The sequence below is a fragment of the Staurois parvus genome, unplaced genomic scaffold, assembly GCF_062004578.1.
Source record: "Staurois parvus isolate SC_StPar_1 unplaced genomic scaffold, SC_StPar_1.0 ptg000232l, whole genome shotgun sequence".
NCBI classification, from domain to species: domain Eukaryota; kingdom Metazoa; phylum Chordata; class Amphibia; order Anura; family Ranidae; genus Staurois; species Staurois parvus.
The window spans coordinates 1,300,387-1,319,320 of NW_028318028.1; the positions used below are offsets into that span (position 1 = coordinate 1,300,387).

The 18,934-nt window shown below is 42.6% G+C and overlaps 1 protein-coding gene across 1 annotated transcript; it reads left to right on the top strand.

Annotated features, from left to right (window-relative positions):
• Positions 1-648: 648 nt before the first annotated feature.
• LOC149460232 (suppressor of cytokine signaling 4-like) lies at positions 649-18,469 on the top strand. The gene is made up of 3 exons (XM_089679916.1): positions 649-815; positions 8,276-8,314; positions 14,680-18,469. Exon 3 carries the CDS (start codon positions 14,723-14,725, stop codon positions 15,293-15,295), a length of 573 nt encoding a protein of 190 aa, XP_089536042.1. The 5' UTR covers positions 649-815; positions 8,276-8,314; positions 14,680-14,722; the 3' UTR covers positions 15,296-18,469.
• Positions 18,470-18,934: the final 465 nt, after the last annotated feature.

Here is an 18,934-nt window from a genome sequence, read left to right on the forward strand (position 1 = left end):
CCATTTTAACCCTATGCTGCATCTCAGTGATGTTGATCTCCTGCAGCCTCTTTGTAGCCATTTGCTATCTAAATGCACTGTAGCGATAGCTGCATGATAGGGTGGGCTTCATGATGGTGACAACAGGACATAGACCATGTCTGTGTAACGTGTGTTAAAACAGGCACGGATGACAAGCCAGGAGCACAGCTGGGAGACAGAACAGAACATTATGACAGGAGGTTCCCAAACAAAAAACCTTCATGTTATGATCATCTTTATTATTTTAATGACAGATTCAGCTTAAAAATATATTGCAATCGACTTTTGAAATTCCATCAACATTAAAGCTTATATGAGATTTTAGGGATTGTGTTTATACAAAGTTATTGCCCCACGTGTATACCTGTAGAATGCTGAAACCGTGGCACACAAGCTGCTGTCTTCACATGTGAATCCAGTAAAAAGTTTCATTGTATATACCTGGAACAGAAAGCAGCACGCCCGTCCAGTCAGCTCAGACAATAAATAGACTAGCAGCAGGACAGGCTACAAGGCAGATCATTGGATCAGAGTGTACAGTGAGTACAGTGAGTACAGAGGACACGTTGCCAGTATAGTACATTGTTACACACACGGCTCCCGCCCTCCCAGTCATTTTATCAGAGAGACAGCTTACTCATAATAATAATAATAATTACCTACTCAAAACCTGAGCACTTGCTGAATCAGTTCATTACTTGGCAGGACTGTGCGGATGAAGAGTCGTCCTGCCTGTGGATGTGTTGATTCTACTTCTCCTGCCGGTATAAGTTCCAACAGACGCTGGACTGGAGGTAAGCTAAAGGGATATGTTGGGGAATAGGGGAGGGGGTGGTGGTCAGTTTTGCATTTGCTTTTATTAGAAAAGGACAATCTATTATTATTTTTCATATTTATTGATATAGTACTTACCCGCTGTGGGAAGGACAATTCTGAAAGAAAGCCAATTAAAGCAACACTTCAGCTTTGATTTAAAGGAGATGTACAGTCAAAGCTGGTTTGGCTGTACTTCTGTGGATCACAGGAGTGTAGTTTATTCTGCACTCCTGTGATCTATTTTCAGCTGACAGTGGGCTAAAGTCCACCATCAACTGACGTCACTCGGCAGGTCCAGGCTGGGGAAAGATCCCAACTTTAAAGTCAGGATCCACCCCAGTGTCTGGAGCAGCACCTAGCTCAGCCTCTCAGTGATCTGCGCAGAGCCTGAGCCAGCCATTTCCACCCCCTCCACATGCTCCAGTTGGGAAGAGGGGGCAGAGCAGACAGCGATGACTGACCAGCATTCTGCTCACAAAGCCCTGAGAACGGAGCGATCAGTGGCGTTGATCGCTCAGCTCTCAGTCTTAGAGCTGGTGGGGGACAGGTGCAGCATCAGACCAATGCTGCATCCACCTAAATAAGTATGGATTTCTGAAAAAAAAAAACAAAAAGCTGAAAAGCTTTAAAAGCTGAACTCCGGGCAGATATGAAAAATATGAATGCAGCATTGCCTGCATTATTACACTGCTCAAAAAAATTAAAGGAACACTTTTTAATCAGAGTATAGCATCAAGTCAATGAAACTCCTGAGATATTGATCTGGGCAGTTAAGTAGCAGAGGGGGTTGTTAATCAGTTTCAGTTGTTTTGGTGTTAATGAAATTATATACAGGTGCACTAGATGGGCAACAATGAGACGACCCACAAAACAGGAATAGTTTTACAGGTGGAGGCCCCTGACATTTTTTTCCCTACTCATCTTTTTTGTTTTTCACTAGTTTTGCATTTGGCTAGGGTCAGTGTCACTGCTGGCAGCATGAGGCGATACCTGGACCCTACAGAGGTTGCACAGGCAGTCCAACTCCTCCAGGATTGCATTATCAATGCGTGCCGTTGCCAGAAGGATTGCTGTGTCTCCCAGCACAGTCTCAAGAGCATGGAGGAGACTTCAGGCGACAGGCAGTTACTCTAGGACTGTTGGACAGGACCATAGAAGGTACTTAACCCAGCAAGGAGGAACAGGATGAGCACTGCCAGAGCCCTACAAAATGACCTCCAGCAGGCCACTGGTGTGAATGTCTCTGACCAAATAATCAGAAACAGACTTCATGAGGGTGGCCTGAGGGCCCTACGTACTCTAATGGGCCCTGTGCTCACTGCCTGGCCCCATAGAGCTCAATTGGCATTTGCCATTAAAACCAGAATTGGCAGGTCTGTCACGGGCACCCTGTGCTTTTACAGATGAGAGCAGGTTCATCCTGAGCACATGTGACAGACCTGAAAGGGTCTGGAGAAGCCATGGAGAGCGTTATGCTGCCTGTAACATCGCTCAGTATGACCATTTTGGTGGTGGGTCAGTGATGGTCTAGGAGGCATATCCATGGAGGGATGCACAGACCTCTACAGGCTAGACAATGGCACCCTGACTGCCATTAGGTATCGGGATGAAATCCTTGGACCCATTGTCAGACCCTACACTGGTGCAGTGGGTCCCGGGTTCCTCCTGGTGCATGACAATGCCTGGCCTCATGTGGCAAGAGTATGCAGGCAGTTCCTGGAGGATGAAGGAATTGATACCACTGAATGGCCCCCACGCTCGCCTGACCTAAATCCAATAGAACACCTCTGGGATATCATGTTTCGATCCATCCAATGCCACCAGGTTGCACCTGAGACGGTCCAGGAGCTCAGTGATTCCCTGGTCCAGATCTGGGAGGAAATACCCCAAGACACCATCCGTCATCTCATTAGGAGCATGCCCCAACGTTGTCAGGCATGCATGGAGGGGGCATACAAACTACTGAGTACCATTTTGAGCTACTGCAATGAAATTTCAGCAAAATGGACGAGCCTGCCGCTTCATTTTTTCACTTTGATTTTCGGGGTGTCTTTGAATTCAGTCCTCTGTAGGTTAATTTTCATTTCCATCAAATGATGGGCACCCTTACATTCCTAACACATTACCCCATCCATATAAGTATAGATATCCAACAGGAGATTTTTCCCCATTGAGATCTGATGTGTTTTCAGTGTTACTTTAATTTTTTTGAGCAGTGTATATCATTACATTTAATGTTTTTTCTTTATATGCAAGCAGTGTAAGTACATGATTATGATCTGGTTTCAGCCTCTTGCAGTCAATATACAGCAGAGCTCAAACAGAGAGGGAGAAGATGGACAAGTAACCAGGCAGTTGTGCTCATGTGCTAACACAAAACATGCTGACAGGAGGTGGAAGTAGAGTAACTAAGATTAGCCCGTCAGTATGTTGCTTCTCTTTTCATGTTCAGTCAGAGGCTCAGGGTATTACAAGAGTAATTAAGTATGTGTTACTTAACTGCAACAGCAAAGTCAGGCCTCCTACCCTGCCAGACAAAGCTATGCTGTGTAGCAGAGCTGTGTAAATCTCAGGACTGGATGGACTGAAATACAAATTACATATTTATATATGTCATCAGTGTATTAAGCCGTTTGCCATAAGGTTCACCTTCATCCATAGTCGAAGCAGATTCACTGCTCCGGTCCTCTACCAGGGTGAATGATGCCTAAGATCATCCAGCCCACTTCCTAGGAGCCCAGGATGTATGGGGGAGGAAGGAGGTGTTTAAAGCCAACCTGTTGCTTTACCTTGGAGGTATGCATTTATTGAACAGAGTGAGAAGGATTGAAGAAAATATCTGAACATAAAATGTTCAAGTGGAACATACCACTGGAAGGGACTAAGGCTTTCCAGTGCTTATGTATGAAAATGTATCAGCAAGAAAATAGCTGATTGCTCATACCTACCAGGTTTCTTGCTTTGTCAGACTGGACTGTAGGCACAATAGTTGGAAGATGATTGGTTGAGCAAGAATATTTTTAAGATGACTTTTCAGACTTAAAAGAGCAGTATTGGATTTTTTGCATAAATTCACACTTACCTAGGTGGATGCAACATTAATCCAGTGCAGTATCTGTCCCCGCTGGCTTTAAAGTAGAACTCAGTAATCAAACACCACTGATCGCTCAGTTCTCCCTGCCACTGTGAGCAGAGAGTGGTGACTGTCAGTCACTGCTGTCTGCTCTGCCCCTCCAGCACTCACTGTAGTGCTGGGCTGTGGTGGGGAAGAGAGGAGCTGGCCCAGGCTCTCAGCAGCTCAGAGTCTGAGCCAGCCCAGGCTCCCGGGTGGATACCGACTATATAGTCACAATTTTTCCCCAGCCTGAACTCTGTGATGTCAGCAGACAGCAGGCTTTAGCCCGCTGTCAGCTGAAAAAGGGTCACAGGAGTGCAGAATGAACTGCACTCCTGTGATACAGCAGAGAAGTAAAACAAAAAGAGCTTTGGCTGTGGTTCTCCTTTAATCCTCTTATTTCCTGGGTAATGGCAGACAGCATGTTACATGTCATTTAAGTGACTAAGTCCTGGTATGAAGGTGAAGCTTTAGTTCATGCACGCCCTTGACAGTTTAAAGTAAATAATTTTATAAATATTTTTCTAAAAATGTGATATTTATATGTGTGTAATATTTTCTCATCACATACAGTTAGGTCTATATATATTTGGACACAGGCACAATTTTAGTTTTTTTCAGGTATTTACCAAAACACATTCAAGCTATAGTTATATAATGGATATGGGCTGAGAGTGCACACTCTCAGGTTTAATTTGAGGGTATGTACATCCAAATTGGAGGAAGGGTTTAGGAATTAGAGCTCTTAACCGGTCCCCACCCGGCCTATGGCCGAATGGCGGCCGGCAAAACCCCTCACCGCTCCGGGTGGACGCCAAATGGCGTCTTTTCAGGCATGCGCAGTGTACATGCCCGCAGAGCCATGCAGCGGCGCAATCTGTCACCGGCCGTGTACCTTGGAACGGCCAATGACATATCTGAGTACCATCCCCGGTACCATGTGACCTGCTGTGACCAATCACAGCAGGTCACATGACAGTTGTAGACAATGGATGGCTTCCTATCATGCCATCCATTGTATACAAGTGTGGCTAGCTAAGAATGGTCACAGCGATCACATGCACAAGCTGGGCCAATCACAGCCCAGCTGTGTCATGTGATTAGCTGTGGCCAAATCACAGTTAAGGAAAAAAAATCCTGAATGTATCGATTTCATTCAGGTAAATGCTTGCTTATAGCAAAGTAATTCTTTGCTATAAGCAAATTGTGTAAAAAAAAAAAAAAAAAAAAAGATCACTTCCCCAAAGTAGTAAAATGTTACTATGGTAACATTATACTACTTTGGTCATAGCGAAAAATATGAACAAAAAAAAAAATCTTAAAAAGAGAAAAAAAATGTAATAAAAAATGTTTTCGTACTATCACCAGTCAGTGTCCCTGATCACGGCCATGCCAGTTATATGATGACACTGTACTGCACTGGTAACAGTATGTAAAAAAAAAAAATAGTGAAAATCATTTTTTATTTCTTCATTTCCAAAAAATGACAAAAAAATTACAACTTCAAAAAACTCGCCATGCTTGTTATGAAATATGTCGGACTGTCTACTTTGCAAAAAGGGGTCATTTGGGGATATCTGTACTGTTCGGACATTCTTGGACCTCAAGAAATTAGATTGGCTGTCAGTACTTCAGGATTGATCAATTTTCAGATATATACCATAGTTTGTGAACTCTATAACTTTCCTACAGACTAAATAATAAATACTAATTTGGGTTATTTTCACCAAAGACATGTAGTAGAATACATTTTGGCCTAAATTTATGAAGAACAATTATTTATTTGCAAACTTTTAACAGAAACAAAGAAAATGTGTTTTTTTTTCCCCCAAAATGTTTGGTCTTTTTTTGTTAATTTAGCAAAAAATAAAAACCCCGGCAGTGATTAAATACCACCAAAAGAAAGCTCTAGTTGTGTGAAGAAAATGATAAAATTTTAGTTTGGGTACAATGTTGTATGACTGCGCAATTGTCATTCAAAGTGTGAGAGCGCTGAAAATTGGCCTGGGCAGGAAGGGGGTAAAAGTACCAGGTATGGAAGTGGTTAAAGAGTAGTCATCCCCCCTTTTTTCAAGGGACCAAAAGTAATTGGACAATTGAATCAAAAGCTGTTTCATGTCCAGCTGTGGGCTACTCCTTTATTTCTTCATCAATCAAGCAGATAAAAGGTCTGAAGTTGATTCTAAATGTGGCATTTGCATTTGGAATCTATTGCTGTGAACCTACATCATGCGTTCAAAGGAGCAGTCTATGCAAGTGAAACAGGCCATTGTAAGGCTTAGAAAATGAAATAAATCCATCAGAGAGATAGCAGCAACATTAGGAGTGGCCAAATAAACAGTTTGGTACATTCTGAGGAAAGAAAAAAGCACTGGTGAGCTCAGCAACATGAAAAGGCATGGACGTCCATGGAAGACAACAGTGGTGGATGATCGCAGGATCCTCTCTATGGTAAAGAAAAAACCATTCACAACATCCAGACAAGTGAAGGACACTCTCCAGGAGGTGGGGGTATCATTGTCAAAGTCTACAATCAAGAGAAGACTTCACGAGAGCAAATACAGAGGGTTCACCACAAGGTGCAAACCATTCATAAGCCTGAAGAATAGAAAAGCCAGATTAGACTTTGCCAAAAAACATCTAAAAAATCCAGACCAGTTCTGGAAAAGCATTCTTTGGACGGATGAAACTAGGATTAATCTGTACCAGAATGACGAGAAGAAAAAAAATGTGGAGAAGGCTTGGAACAGCTCATGATCCAAAGTACACAACATCATCTAAAAAAAAATATGGTGGAGGCAGTGTGATGGCATGGGCATGCATGGCTTCCAGTGGCACTGGGTCATTGGTGTTTATTGATGATGTGACAGAAGACAGAAGCAGCTGGATGAATTCTGCAGTGTTTAGAGATATACGGTCAGCCCAGATTCAGCCAAATGAAGTAAAGTTGATTGGACAGCCCTACACAGTACAGATGGACAATGATCTAAAACACACTACAAAAGCAACCCAGGGCGCTTTTGAAGGAAAAGAAGTGGAATATTCTGCAATGGCTAAGTCAATCACCTGATCTCAACCCAGTTGAGCATGCATTTCACTTGTTGCAGGCAAAACTAAAGGCAGAAAGACCCACAAACAAAGAACACTGAGGACAGCTGCAGTTAGAACCTGGCAAAGCATCAGAATGGGGGAAACCCAGTCTTTGGTAATGTCCATGGGTTCCAGACTTCAGACAGTCATTGTCAGTAAAGGATTATCAACAAAATATCCAAAATGAACATTTTATTTATTAGATTCATTTGTCTAATTACATTTGAACCCCTGAAAATGGAGGGACTGTGTATAAAAATGGTTGCAGATCCTAAAATTTGTACTTGATATTTATGTTCAACCCCTTGAATTAAAGCTGAAAGTCTGCACTTCAAATTCATTTGGATTGTTTCATTTTAATTTATTCTGGTGGCATTCAGAACCAAAAGTATGAAAATTGTGCCTGTGTCCAAATATATATGAACCTAACTGTATGCGTATGTAATATTTTTTCATTATATATGCATGCTTGTAGAGTGTCAAAAGAAGCTTGCTGCCCCATATAGCAGAGTTCAGACAAACTACTATTAATCTAGAAGACCAGAATATACAGAACTTTAAGTAGAGAAACCTCCTAGTTTAGTTTTGCAGGGAGTAAAGGACATTTACCAATAAGTACGGGTACCACGGGTTCAGTTTACAGATCTTCAACGCTGACAGAACAATGAGATTAAGCAAAGAATGCATCCCTTAATCTCTAATTCCCTGTAAAGTACTGAGTTTCCCTAGAGACTACTTAAAAAATGGGACTCTTTGGGCACTAAGGCTTCACATGGACAGAATTGGGGGGGGGCCTTGCAACTTTGGCAGTGATGTACCTTGTGTCGGTGAGAGGGGTCCTTATTTTTTGCTGTCTGAGTCACCTGGCTCCCAAACTCTCCATCTGCAGGGCGAAGCCCAGTCCAGACCCTATTTACTCCTGATAAGACAGGTTCCTGTGACTAACTCACATTTTCCAAACCAGGACCACTTGGTTATGAAGATTGTGCTATTTATAGCAAATCTGCATCCCAAAATGGCTACCTTGGTGGTTGCATTTATCTTCCTTTTTCTGGCTTATTTTCTCTATTTTTTTTTAAATTAACCTTGTAATCCTGTCAATAACACTTCCTGTCCTTTCCTGGCTACACTAATTGTTCCACTGTACCTATGAAAGAAGCCGTAGTGGAATGATGCGACTAGTAATTTACACAGTAAAGATAAACTGCTTTGTGCTTTCTTTTCGGCTCATAGGAAGAGACAAGGACACAGCATTTCTGGCAAGAACAACAGGTATTTTCTGTACTTTCTATAAATGTTCTTAACCTGTAAATAAAAACTAAAGCAGCCACCACATCAAAAGGACTGGTAAGCTGCAAAGTATAATACTTTAGTCTTTTGGGTTTAGATATGCTTAAGACTTAGCACTAGTCAACTACTGAAAAGGATTAAGCAAATACAGCGCTATATATAAATATAGAACACCATTTGCGGCACTGTTGGCAATAGTCTCTGCTCCTTTGTACATCTAGAACTACCATTAGTATCTTCAGCATCTGACGCTTCTGAGATGCCCATGCCTCCCAAATTACAATTCTACTTACCTCCCAGGCCACCAGATCACTGTGTCTCTGCAGCTCTGAAGGTATAGGACAATACATGAGCATGTTTGATCCCCAAAGCAGGGGCGGACTGACAACTCATGGGGCCCCCGGGAAATAGGGGACCATGGGGCGCCTGTGTCCTCACCCACACTCAAACCACACCCAAAAAAGCCTATGAAAGGTACCAGGGGCATCTCATGGGGCCCCCTACTGACCCCGGGCCCTCGGGCAGTGCCTGAGTTCTCACATGGTCAGTCCGCCACTACCCCAAAGTCTAGTTCACTTCAGTAGTGTTATCACCCTGTACCTGGGACTTGTGTCCTGGCCCACTTGAAAGAGGTAATCTGGGGCATAGTTGTACCATGGCATGGCATGCTTAGTTGTGGTTGCTGGGCCTGATTACAGAACTCTCATGGATGACTGAGCATTCACAGAACATAGAAGCAGCAATCATTCTGGCCTGGATGTCAAAGAGGATGATGTAAGCGAGCTCAGGCCCGGAACAAAGTGAGTGCAGACCAGCAGGGTAGTGGGTACACTCATACTCTGTGACCAGGGATCATTTTAGGGGATTCTCACATTAGCCTCAGATGCCTTGTATTGTGTCATTTTGGTTTAAAGTGGAACTTTACCCATAACAACTTACTAAAAAATAATGTTCTTTATCAAGGAACATACATTCCACATTAATAATTATGCTACCAAAATTAGTGTATGCTGTAATTTGCCTCCAGCATTGCTCCTGTTTATTCTTGCTGGAGGCTGCCATTTTGCTGAAGCCCAGAGCCCCTGAACAGCAGCAAATCATAAAGCATAACTAAACCCATCAATTTAGTAGTTTCAAAAAAACCACATTCCTCTAATGTCGGGATTCCTAACTGTCATATTTGCTTGTGTCCTCCACCAAACTGCCAAATGGCTGGCGTCATAACTGGTCACATGTGCAGCATCACGGCAGTTGCAGATTAAAGAGAAGCAGCTTCCATGGCTGTAATGGACGGGATGGTTTAATTTCACTTCAAGGCTCTCAGCAGATCGGCCTCTACAAATTCGGCAGTGCCTAAAAATGAAGAGCAACTAAGCATGTGCAGAGCAGAATGAGACATATTGTATATTGTATAATATGTATATTGAAAAGCCACCAAATCTCTACTCCCCAGCCTTTGTAGGTGTTTGACTGCTGAATGAGTTGAATACCAGCTTCTGCTTGCCACTTTAGTTCCACCAATACAGGATATACCAGCTCATGGGAGAAACCACAGCAGCCACTCTCAGATAGAAAGAATACATGCAGCAGCTGGGGAGCAGAGAACAGTGACTATTCATTATGGCAGAACATTAAAGAGCATCTTCAGTTTGCAAGAAATACAAATACTGTAGCTGCTGACTTTTAACAAAACGGACACTCACCTGTCCAGGGGTCCAGTATCGTCTGCACCCAAGTTGGTTCTTCACCAATCTTTGGGTTTACTGTGGGAAGCTGGCGGTGACTCTCCACTTACTGCTTTGCAGCTGACTTCAAGTGGCACTGTGCTTTGTGTATGGTCCTGCAGCCTCCTGAGACATGTCCCAAGAGGTTGTGGGCAAGGATGGGTGTGGGGGGGTTTCTGGTGGAATCTCCTAGACGAAACCTGCCAAATCTGGGTACCCCCTCCCCAAATATAATGTGCCAAAAATGTTAGAGGAGGGTGGAGGGGGACACCCTTTAGGGTGAAGTTCAGATTTAGGTATATCATTTATTTTACAGCTGGTGGCATGATAAGTAAAAGTGACCTTGGGGTGAATGGGTCACTTTAAGGAGCCCATAACCTCTCCCTCTCCACAAAATTACTAAATCCATAGCTGCCAACCATTTCAAAATTCTTTCCAGAAAGTCGTTTCTACTGAGCCAAAGAGGTTTATTTCCTAAAGGAGTAAAGGTTGCTCATTTAGCAAAGAGAATATTGAAGCTTTATGATTATCATACAGAATTTATATAGTACCAACAGCTTGCACAGCACTTTGCAATATAAAAAGGGACACATGACAGTTACAATACAAGTTAGGATAAGAGGGTAAGGAGGGCCCTGCTCGTGACAGCTTACAATCTAAAAAGGGAGGGGCAAGAAATGAAAAGGGTAATAACTGTGGGGGAAGCGTTGATAAAGAAAATAAAAGTCTGGCCTTTAGCTGGAGGCGGGATAGGCTTTCCTGAAGAGATGAGTTTTAAGCGTGCACCTGATGGCAGACAGAGCAGGGTATAGCCGGAATGAGGAGAGAGTTTGAAAGGAAGGGAGAAGCTCTAGAGGAGTTCTGGGAGGAGGTGACAATAGAAATAGAGAGCAGTTGGTTTTGGGAGGAGTGAAGCGGTGGTTTGGTTGGTATTTGAGATGTAGCTTGGGGAAGAGTTGCAGATGGTTTTGCATATTTTTAGTATTTTGAAATTTAGTTGTCAGGTGAGCGGTAGCTAGTGAAAGGATTGGCAGAAAAGGGTGATGGGTGGATACGTTTGGCACTTCAGGGAAATCACGATTCAAAATTGAATGTTCATTAATGAGGTGAAGCTACACTATATTGCCAAAAGTATTGGGATGCCTGCCTTTACACGCACATGAACTTTAATGGCGTCCTAGTCCGTAGGGTTCAATATTGAGTTGGCCCACCCTTTGCAGCTATAACAGCGTCAACTCTTCTGGGAAGGCTGTCCACAAGGTTTAGGAGTGTGTCTATGGGAATGTTTGACCATTCTTCCAAAAGCGAATTTGTGAGGTCAGGCACTGATGTCGGATGAGAAGGCCTGGCTCGCAGTCTCCACTCTAATTCATCCCAAAGGTGTTCTATCAGGTTGAGGTCAGGACTCTGTGCAGGTCAATAAAGTTCCTTTACCCCAAACTCACTCATCCAGGTCTTTGGGGACCTTGCTTTGTGCACTGGTGTGCAGTCATGTTGGAACAGGAAGGGTCCATCCCCAAACTGTTCCCACAAAGTTGGGAACATGAAATTGTCCAAAATGTCTTGTATGCTGACACCTAAAGAGTTCCCTTCACTGGAACTAAGGGGCCAAGCTCAACCCCTGAAAAACAACCTTACACCATAATCCCCCTTCCACCAAACTTTACACTTGGCACAATGCAGTCAGGCAAGTATTCTCCTGGCAACTGCCAAACCCAGACACGTCCATCGGATTGCCAGACAGAGAAGCGTGATTTGTCACTCCAGAGAACACGTCTCCACTGCTCTAGAGTCCAGTGGCGGCATGCTTTTTAGTTTATACCACAGCATCCGACGCTTTGCATTGCACTTGGTGATGTAAGGCTTGGATGCAGCTGCTCGGCCATGGAAACCCATTCCATGAAGCTCTCTACACACTGTTGTTCTAATCTGAAGGCCACATGAGGTTTAGCTATTGACTGTGCAGACAGTTGGCGACTTCTGTGCACTTCAGCATGCGCTGACCCGCTCTGTCATTTTAGGTGGCCTACCACTTTGTGGCTGAGATGCTGTTATTCCCAGTTGCTTTCACTTTGTTATAATACCACTAACAGTTGACCATGGAATATTTAGCAGCAAGGAAATTTCATGGATGAACTTATTGCACAGGTGACGACCTATCACAGGACCACGCTTGATTTCACTGAGCTCCTGAGAGAGACCTATTCTTTCACAAATGTTTGTAGAAGCAGTCTGCATGCTTAGGTGCTTGATTTTATACACCTGTGGCCATGGAGGGGATTGGACCACCTGAATCCAATGATTTGGAGGGCTGGCCCTGTACTTTTGGCAATATAGTGTATGTTCACTTTGAATAGCCACTTTGTAAAGTGAAAACACAGTTTAAAACTAAATTTTACGTTGATTAGTGAGCAGCCTCTGTCCCTTAAAGTCAACCTCACTGCATCTTTATAATGTTATAATGCAAAATATGGTTCTAACAGAACACTGAATATTAAACACCCAATCATGAATTTTAAAATAAATAAGAATATGTCCTCACTAAAAATGTAAAACATATTACCTTGTTCTTAAGTGTATACCCCTGTATGATCTATGTTTTGACTCCATAGGATGCATATTTGGAACACAAACTTGTACCCACAGGAATTTCAAATTGGGAGCAGCAGCTGTGTCCCTTCCCAATTGACATGAATGGGACTAGATGCAGGGAACATCTGTGCATCATGTGTGGGCAAACACAGGGGGGTACGCTTAAGTACACCTGTATGAATGAGGCCTGATCTTCAAAAGACCCAGAATTATTGAAAGATGGTGTTGGTCATCACTGAAAATCAGGGACACTTGCAGGTGGAAACATTTTCTTCTTTTCAGGGGTTGTCCCAGCTGACAGTATTGACAACATGCTTTCCATAAGTCTGTTAAAGTTCCACTCTGGAATCAACGTAACCCCCACTGTGATCGCTGGGAAAAATAAATTGCCCTTTTTTACTTACCTTAACACACAGTCATGTGGTGCCACAGCCCCAAGTCTTCTCTACTGTTTACTGCTTGGGGTCTTTTAGGTGTTCACATCACTGTATGTGTGAAGTGGACACTTCTGATTGGATGGCCACCAGCGGCATCCTCGAAGAGGGCCAAAGTCATCTCAGGAGGACGGCAGGGGCCTGGTTACCCCAGGGCTCCATCACAGAGCTGGATTAGAGGCCCTCCATTTCAGAATCAGCTGCAATAAAGGACCTTAACTGGGTTTGGGTGAGCATTGCTGGCTTCACAAGGTAAGGTGACAAAAAATACTGTCATCCTAGTTTAGAGGGGGGTAGTAAAAATGTTGTTTTATCCCAGAGTGGGGCTTTAAGGCTGCCATGCACAGCTCGAATGTCAGTCTGCTTTCATTTCCAGCTGAATAAGCTGAAGTTCGAGCTGTGAGTCCCCCTGTCAGCACTACCTGGCTCGTTAAAAGTCGATTGTTCAGTTGCGTTTGTAGAAGAAAATGGATACAAAAGTGTCAGCCTAACAGCAACTGCATCCAATCACATTGCAGGCACTGTTCAGGTATTCTGACAGCAATGGAAGTCAGCTCTCAGCATACAATAGCTGGCACTGCAGATTCATCCCTCCGCACTACTAGCATGGATGGGAAACCTATGCGTGTATATCCAGTTTTACAGTGAACACAGGAAACTGTAGCTCTGCAAGAAATTTGCATGTTGCCCAATTTTCTGTTGCAATCCAGTACGTTAGGGTTGGGATTATGGGCACAGAATGTACATTACATAATCACCATCATAGTTCATGTTTGTCTAGAAGTACAGGTTAGAAAATGAAAGGATGAACTCAGCTACTGGCAGCGTTGATCTCCCTCATCTCACCCCCCCATCTCTGACTGGTTCCTCCTGTTGACTTCCATGACATTACCGTCTACCATTCACTAAAATCTCTTATAGTCTTTATTAAATGAATACATTTACAAATATTAATGTCCTCTTTTCAAATCTGTAGTTTTCTTTAAAATAATACCTGGTGGTCTTGCTCTGGCACTTGCTGTTCTTGCCTTCCAACTACACTCCTGCAATGTCAGCCTGTCACATGCACTTCCCAATAGAGGCTATAAGTGGTTGTGTTGAACTCATTGCACAAGCACGCTTCACTATTGCCACCGTCAGTAAGCCCACCCTGATCAATGACTACAGCTGCCATTGCAGCAAGTGCATGTAGTCAGGATCAGGGGCGGACTGACAACTCATGGGGCCCCGGGCAATAGGGGATCATGGGGCCACTGTGTCCTTGCCCAAACTCAAAAAAGCCTATGAAAAAGGTACCAGCAGCATCTCATGGGGCCCCCTACTGACCCCGGGCCCTCGGGCAGTGCCTGAGTTTCCAAATGGTCAGTCCGCCCCTGGTCAGGATGTCATTGCAAAGAGGCTGTAGGAGAAAATCAGCACTGAGATGAAAAGAAAAAAAAAAAGGTAAAACTGTATATCCTGAAAAAAAAAAAAAAAGTCATCTAGATAAGATTTGGATCTAAAACAATCAACAATGAAAAAAAATATGCCATCTCTAATTTAATTGTGGATCTGATTTGATACTTTTTTTTTTTTTTTTCATAAAACGACAATGAAGATCTGGCTGGAAAGAGAACCCTGATTGAAGGCCCCAGGTCAGCATGTTCCCTCCAGCATCTGACCGATATGGAGAGATGCATGAAGACCATCGTGATCACTACCCATATTCAGTTCTTCCTGTTAGGTGTTCCCTCATAGAAGACCTTTGGGAGGTGACTAGATTGCCTTGTTACTGGGGAAATCTGGACAAGTACCAAGCAGAAATTTTGTTACTAGGGCATCCTGATGGCACGTTTCTCCTTCGAAATTCATCCCAAGAAGGCTGCGCCTTTGCAGTCACTTTCCGCAGAAGAGGACGCACCCGCCATGCTCGTGTTCAGTACAGAGAAAAGTATTTCAGCTTTCCATGGGGGAGCTTCCACTCTCCTACAATTGATAACCTGTTGAAGCAGTACAATGACCCCAAAACATGTACATTCTTTGAACCTCTTCTAGCCAAGCCTCTAAATCGCACTACAGCTTTAAGCCTACAAGAACTTTGCCGGGCAACAGTCAACGCTGCCATACCCTTCAACACCATAAGTCAACTTCCACTGCCAGAAGCTATGAAGCATTACTTGCTTGACTTTCACTACAAGGATATACTTTCAGGAAACGAAGAAGATTCCTTATAACTTACAACTGAAGGATTTTGATAAATGGTATTTCAGTAATATGAACTGCATTGTGTTGAAAGTTTTTCGATTTTGCCTAATTATTTGTGAAACGGGAATCGGAAAGGATGGGCAGAACTGACAGTCTTCACATCATGACATCCAATGAAGTACATTTCAGACAATTCCAGGCTTTGCCTAAAGGGCTTTTTTTCGTTTTGGTTCTGTTAATGGGATGATCTTAGTTATATAAACAAAAAACAGCAAATATGTCAAACTCATCTGCTCTATGCAGCAGTATTGCATACAGTTGGTCCTGATCCTCCTCTTCTTCGTGTGCCTCCATAGCAAGTTGTTTGCTATGGCGACACATGGTGTGTGCTCCCTCCTGAGCTGTGCGTTTTTAGCTTTAGTGTCACTTTAAAAACTCAGGGTATATCTCCCTCCTCTAAGGCTGGACCCTAGAAGGAGAGAGTATACCCCCCAAAACCTTATTATAAAATGAAATGGTGGAAAAAAAAAAAATCACGGACAGTACTCAACTGTGTTAAAATAATATGGAAAGCCAGAATGTTTTGGAGGGAAATGTCAAATTATACCATATTTAAACACACACAAAAAAACCCAAAGTTGAAGTTTATATGTTACAAAAATGAAGTCGAAAGGTGGTGAAGAAATACATACCAAAGACGGATTTGTAGTTTCAAGCTGCCCTCTCCGTCCATTTATGATCCTTCAAAAAAATTGTAAACGTCACTAAGTGGAACAGCCTGATTTATTATGTGTATTTATTCTCTATGGAAAAAATAGGCTAAATCTTTTCAAAATAAGCAAGGGAAACTTCCATAAAGTGGAACTACACTATCAATCAACATTAACTAAATTTTAATTCTTAAGCTGCTAGCATTAGTAAATAGACAGGTAAATATTTACTTGTTTTCAACTTTTTTTTTTTTTTACATTTCTTTGGTGGCTTCCAGGTTTTCGGCCTAGGCCAAAATAATGTAATTACATCCCAGGAGTCTTCATGGGCATTTTGTTTCCCTTTTGTCTGGAGGAGGGGAAGAGGGGTTTATCTCCTATGCACACCCTCCTGTCTGCTTGCCTGAGCTAAGGGCAAATAGGAATATATGCTACAGGAAGTAAATGCTACAAGAAACCTGCCCTTGCTCAAGATGACCGCTGCTAGAAATGCTACGGGGTGTTTTGAAAGTGATTTCTCACCAAAATAACGCATAGAGACATGGATGGATGGCTCAGTTTGCTTTGAATATTAACAATGAATTAAAATAGTGTTTTTTTAGTTTGATACACTTAAGCTTCACTTTGAAAGAGTTGCCTCATATATGAAATACACTTTTAAGCACTGATTCACATGCTCAAATCATTTTGTTTATTCTGTACAGCTGCATAGCCAGTCCCCTGTGTTCTTCGTGGTTGCTTTTCCCTGAAGACTAATACCCCACCACCACATCTCAAAGGTTTTAGGGATCTAAACCTTTCAGACCTTTTACGTGCTCTCTATATATCTGCCCCATTATGACACAACCATAGCTAAAGGGAGAATACAGTCAGTTACTTCTGTCCTGTTCCTTGTCTTGAAGCTGAATAGCCAAAGCACACATTTCCTTTGATAGCCTGATTGAAAACTTTAGATGCTATGCGGAGATAAATAATAGCTCAATGTAGCATTACATTAGAGCAAATTCTGGTCTAAACAAATACATTTCTATAGCTTACATCAAAGCTTTTTTGGTCTATGAATGTAGCCTGTTAATAGTCATTAAGGTTCAATTAGAACCCAAACTTTTTTATTTAGTTTTGGATGGAGTGCAGAAGAATTAGAACACATTTGGTTTTATCACTGTCTCCCCAATAGAGATATACAATATACCCTCTTATTCGTCCTGGTGACTGTTAGGACAGAAAGTGATGGGAAACCCAAAACATGTAGAGTTGGGCAGTGGGATTTTGGGTGAGGGGATACCCGTTCCCAGGGCAAGGTGTGGGCAAGAGGGGAAGCTACCCAGGGAGCAACTGCACCCAAGCTCTAGAACAGTGGTTAGTAAACAGCGCCAGGCCGAAGCTTTGTGTCTGGTTTGACAGCTATTGCTGCAAAAATTATGAAAAACGGCCATAAACATAAAGTGTACACTTCATGCCAACCATAGACAGCTGGTGCAATGGGGCAGGGAATAGGCAAAGGGAGAGAGCACAATTCCACATCCTTGCCCAGGGCGCTGAATGAACCTGTCACGGTACTGCCTGTTCCAGTGACATAAGACATTTCCCTTCACTTCAGGGATAATTCCTGGCACTGCCTGTTTCGTATCTACCATGTGTGGTGCGTTCAAATCTACCCAATGAACACAGCAGAAAAAAATGGGTTTTATTATTTTTATCCAGAAAAAAAAATGGCTATAGATACATTTTATTCTATTTTACAGCTTAACTCCAGCCATATATAAAAGACTTAAATCAATGTAGCTCTGTAACTATTAATACACCATTAAATGTATTTTTATAAAGTATAAGCAATGTAAGTAACTGAATTTGAACTGGTATGCAGCCCAAGTACAGCAGAAGTGAAGTATGAAGGAAGAAACAGTACAATGAGCCAATTAATTTACGTGTCGAGAAGAATGCCGATAGGAGGGGAGAGCAGACTGATAGAAATATGAGCTCATCACTGTACTGCTTCTCTTTTCACTGTCCAGTCACAGGCTGGGGCAGATCCAGGATGACCTGGGCTTAGAGGAAATGGGTTAATTGATGCTGGCCAGCAAATTGATGACATCTAGGAGGCAGAAATAAGTACTGTGGGGAAAAACTCTAGAGTAAAACGTAAAGTAAGTCAAACTTTCAGCAAAAGCTGGTTCTGTCATTTTCTCTTTTGAAGGACTAGTAATTTTGTTTTTCATTTTGGCTGGTGTTCTGCTTTAATAATGTGCTTACCCCCCCCCCCTCCCCCTTAATCTATGACATGCTGAGGAGGAGGGGTCTTTCAAATGTCTACGTTTTCAGACTATTTTAAATGGAGGCTCAATGACCTAAAGTGAATTTATTTAAACAAAATACTTCAGCACTTTTCTAACAAATTCACATAAACTGACGTTTTTAACACTTGTAAACATTTAAAGATTTTTTTCTGAATAAAACAATGGCAGACTGTAATAAACCTTTATGTATTATGAACATTGTTGTTACCTGGACTGGTTCATTTATAAGAACAACGTGCCAGGAAAAACAGACTGATGAGCCCTATTCAAGCACTGGAAGTACAAAATAATTGCAGCCATACTTCCAGCTTATTATGTTACATACAACCAGGACATTCTGTTACATAACTTGGGAGGGATTGGCAACACTCTGAGCCCTGCACATAAATATTGATGTTCTTGGCGAGTGCCATATGACCTGGGTGTGACACGCACACACTCACTAGGATGAGGGATGACACGTGTGTCAGTGTATGATGCCATGGCTTTGGCTCGTCCGTGTTGTGCCACACCAAGAATCTCCAGTAGTACTGACACACCATTCTGGCTCTTTTGTGTAGGCTGACATTAGAGGAAGTTGAATTGATAGCCACATATTGTTCTTGTTATAAATAACTTTCTTATTTAGAGTCATTGCCAGAGGAGTGTGAAAAACATGTGT

What these genes read in the sequence shown, in the direction of transcription:
- LOC149460232 (XM_089679916.1), top strand. Translation starts at nt 14,723, where the DNA reads ATGTTCCCTCCAGCATCTGACCGATATGGAGAGATGCATGAAGACCAT.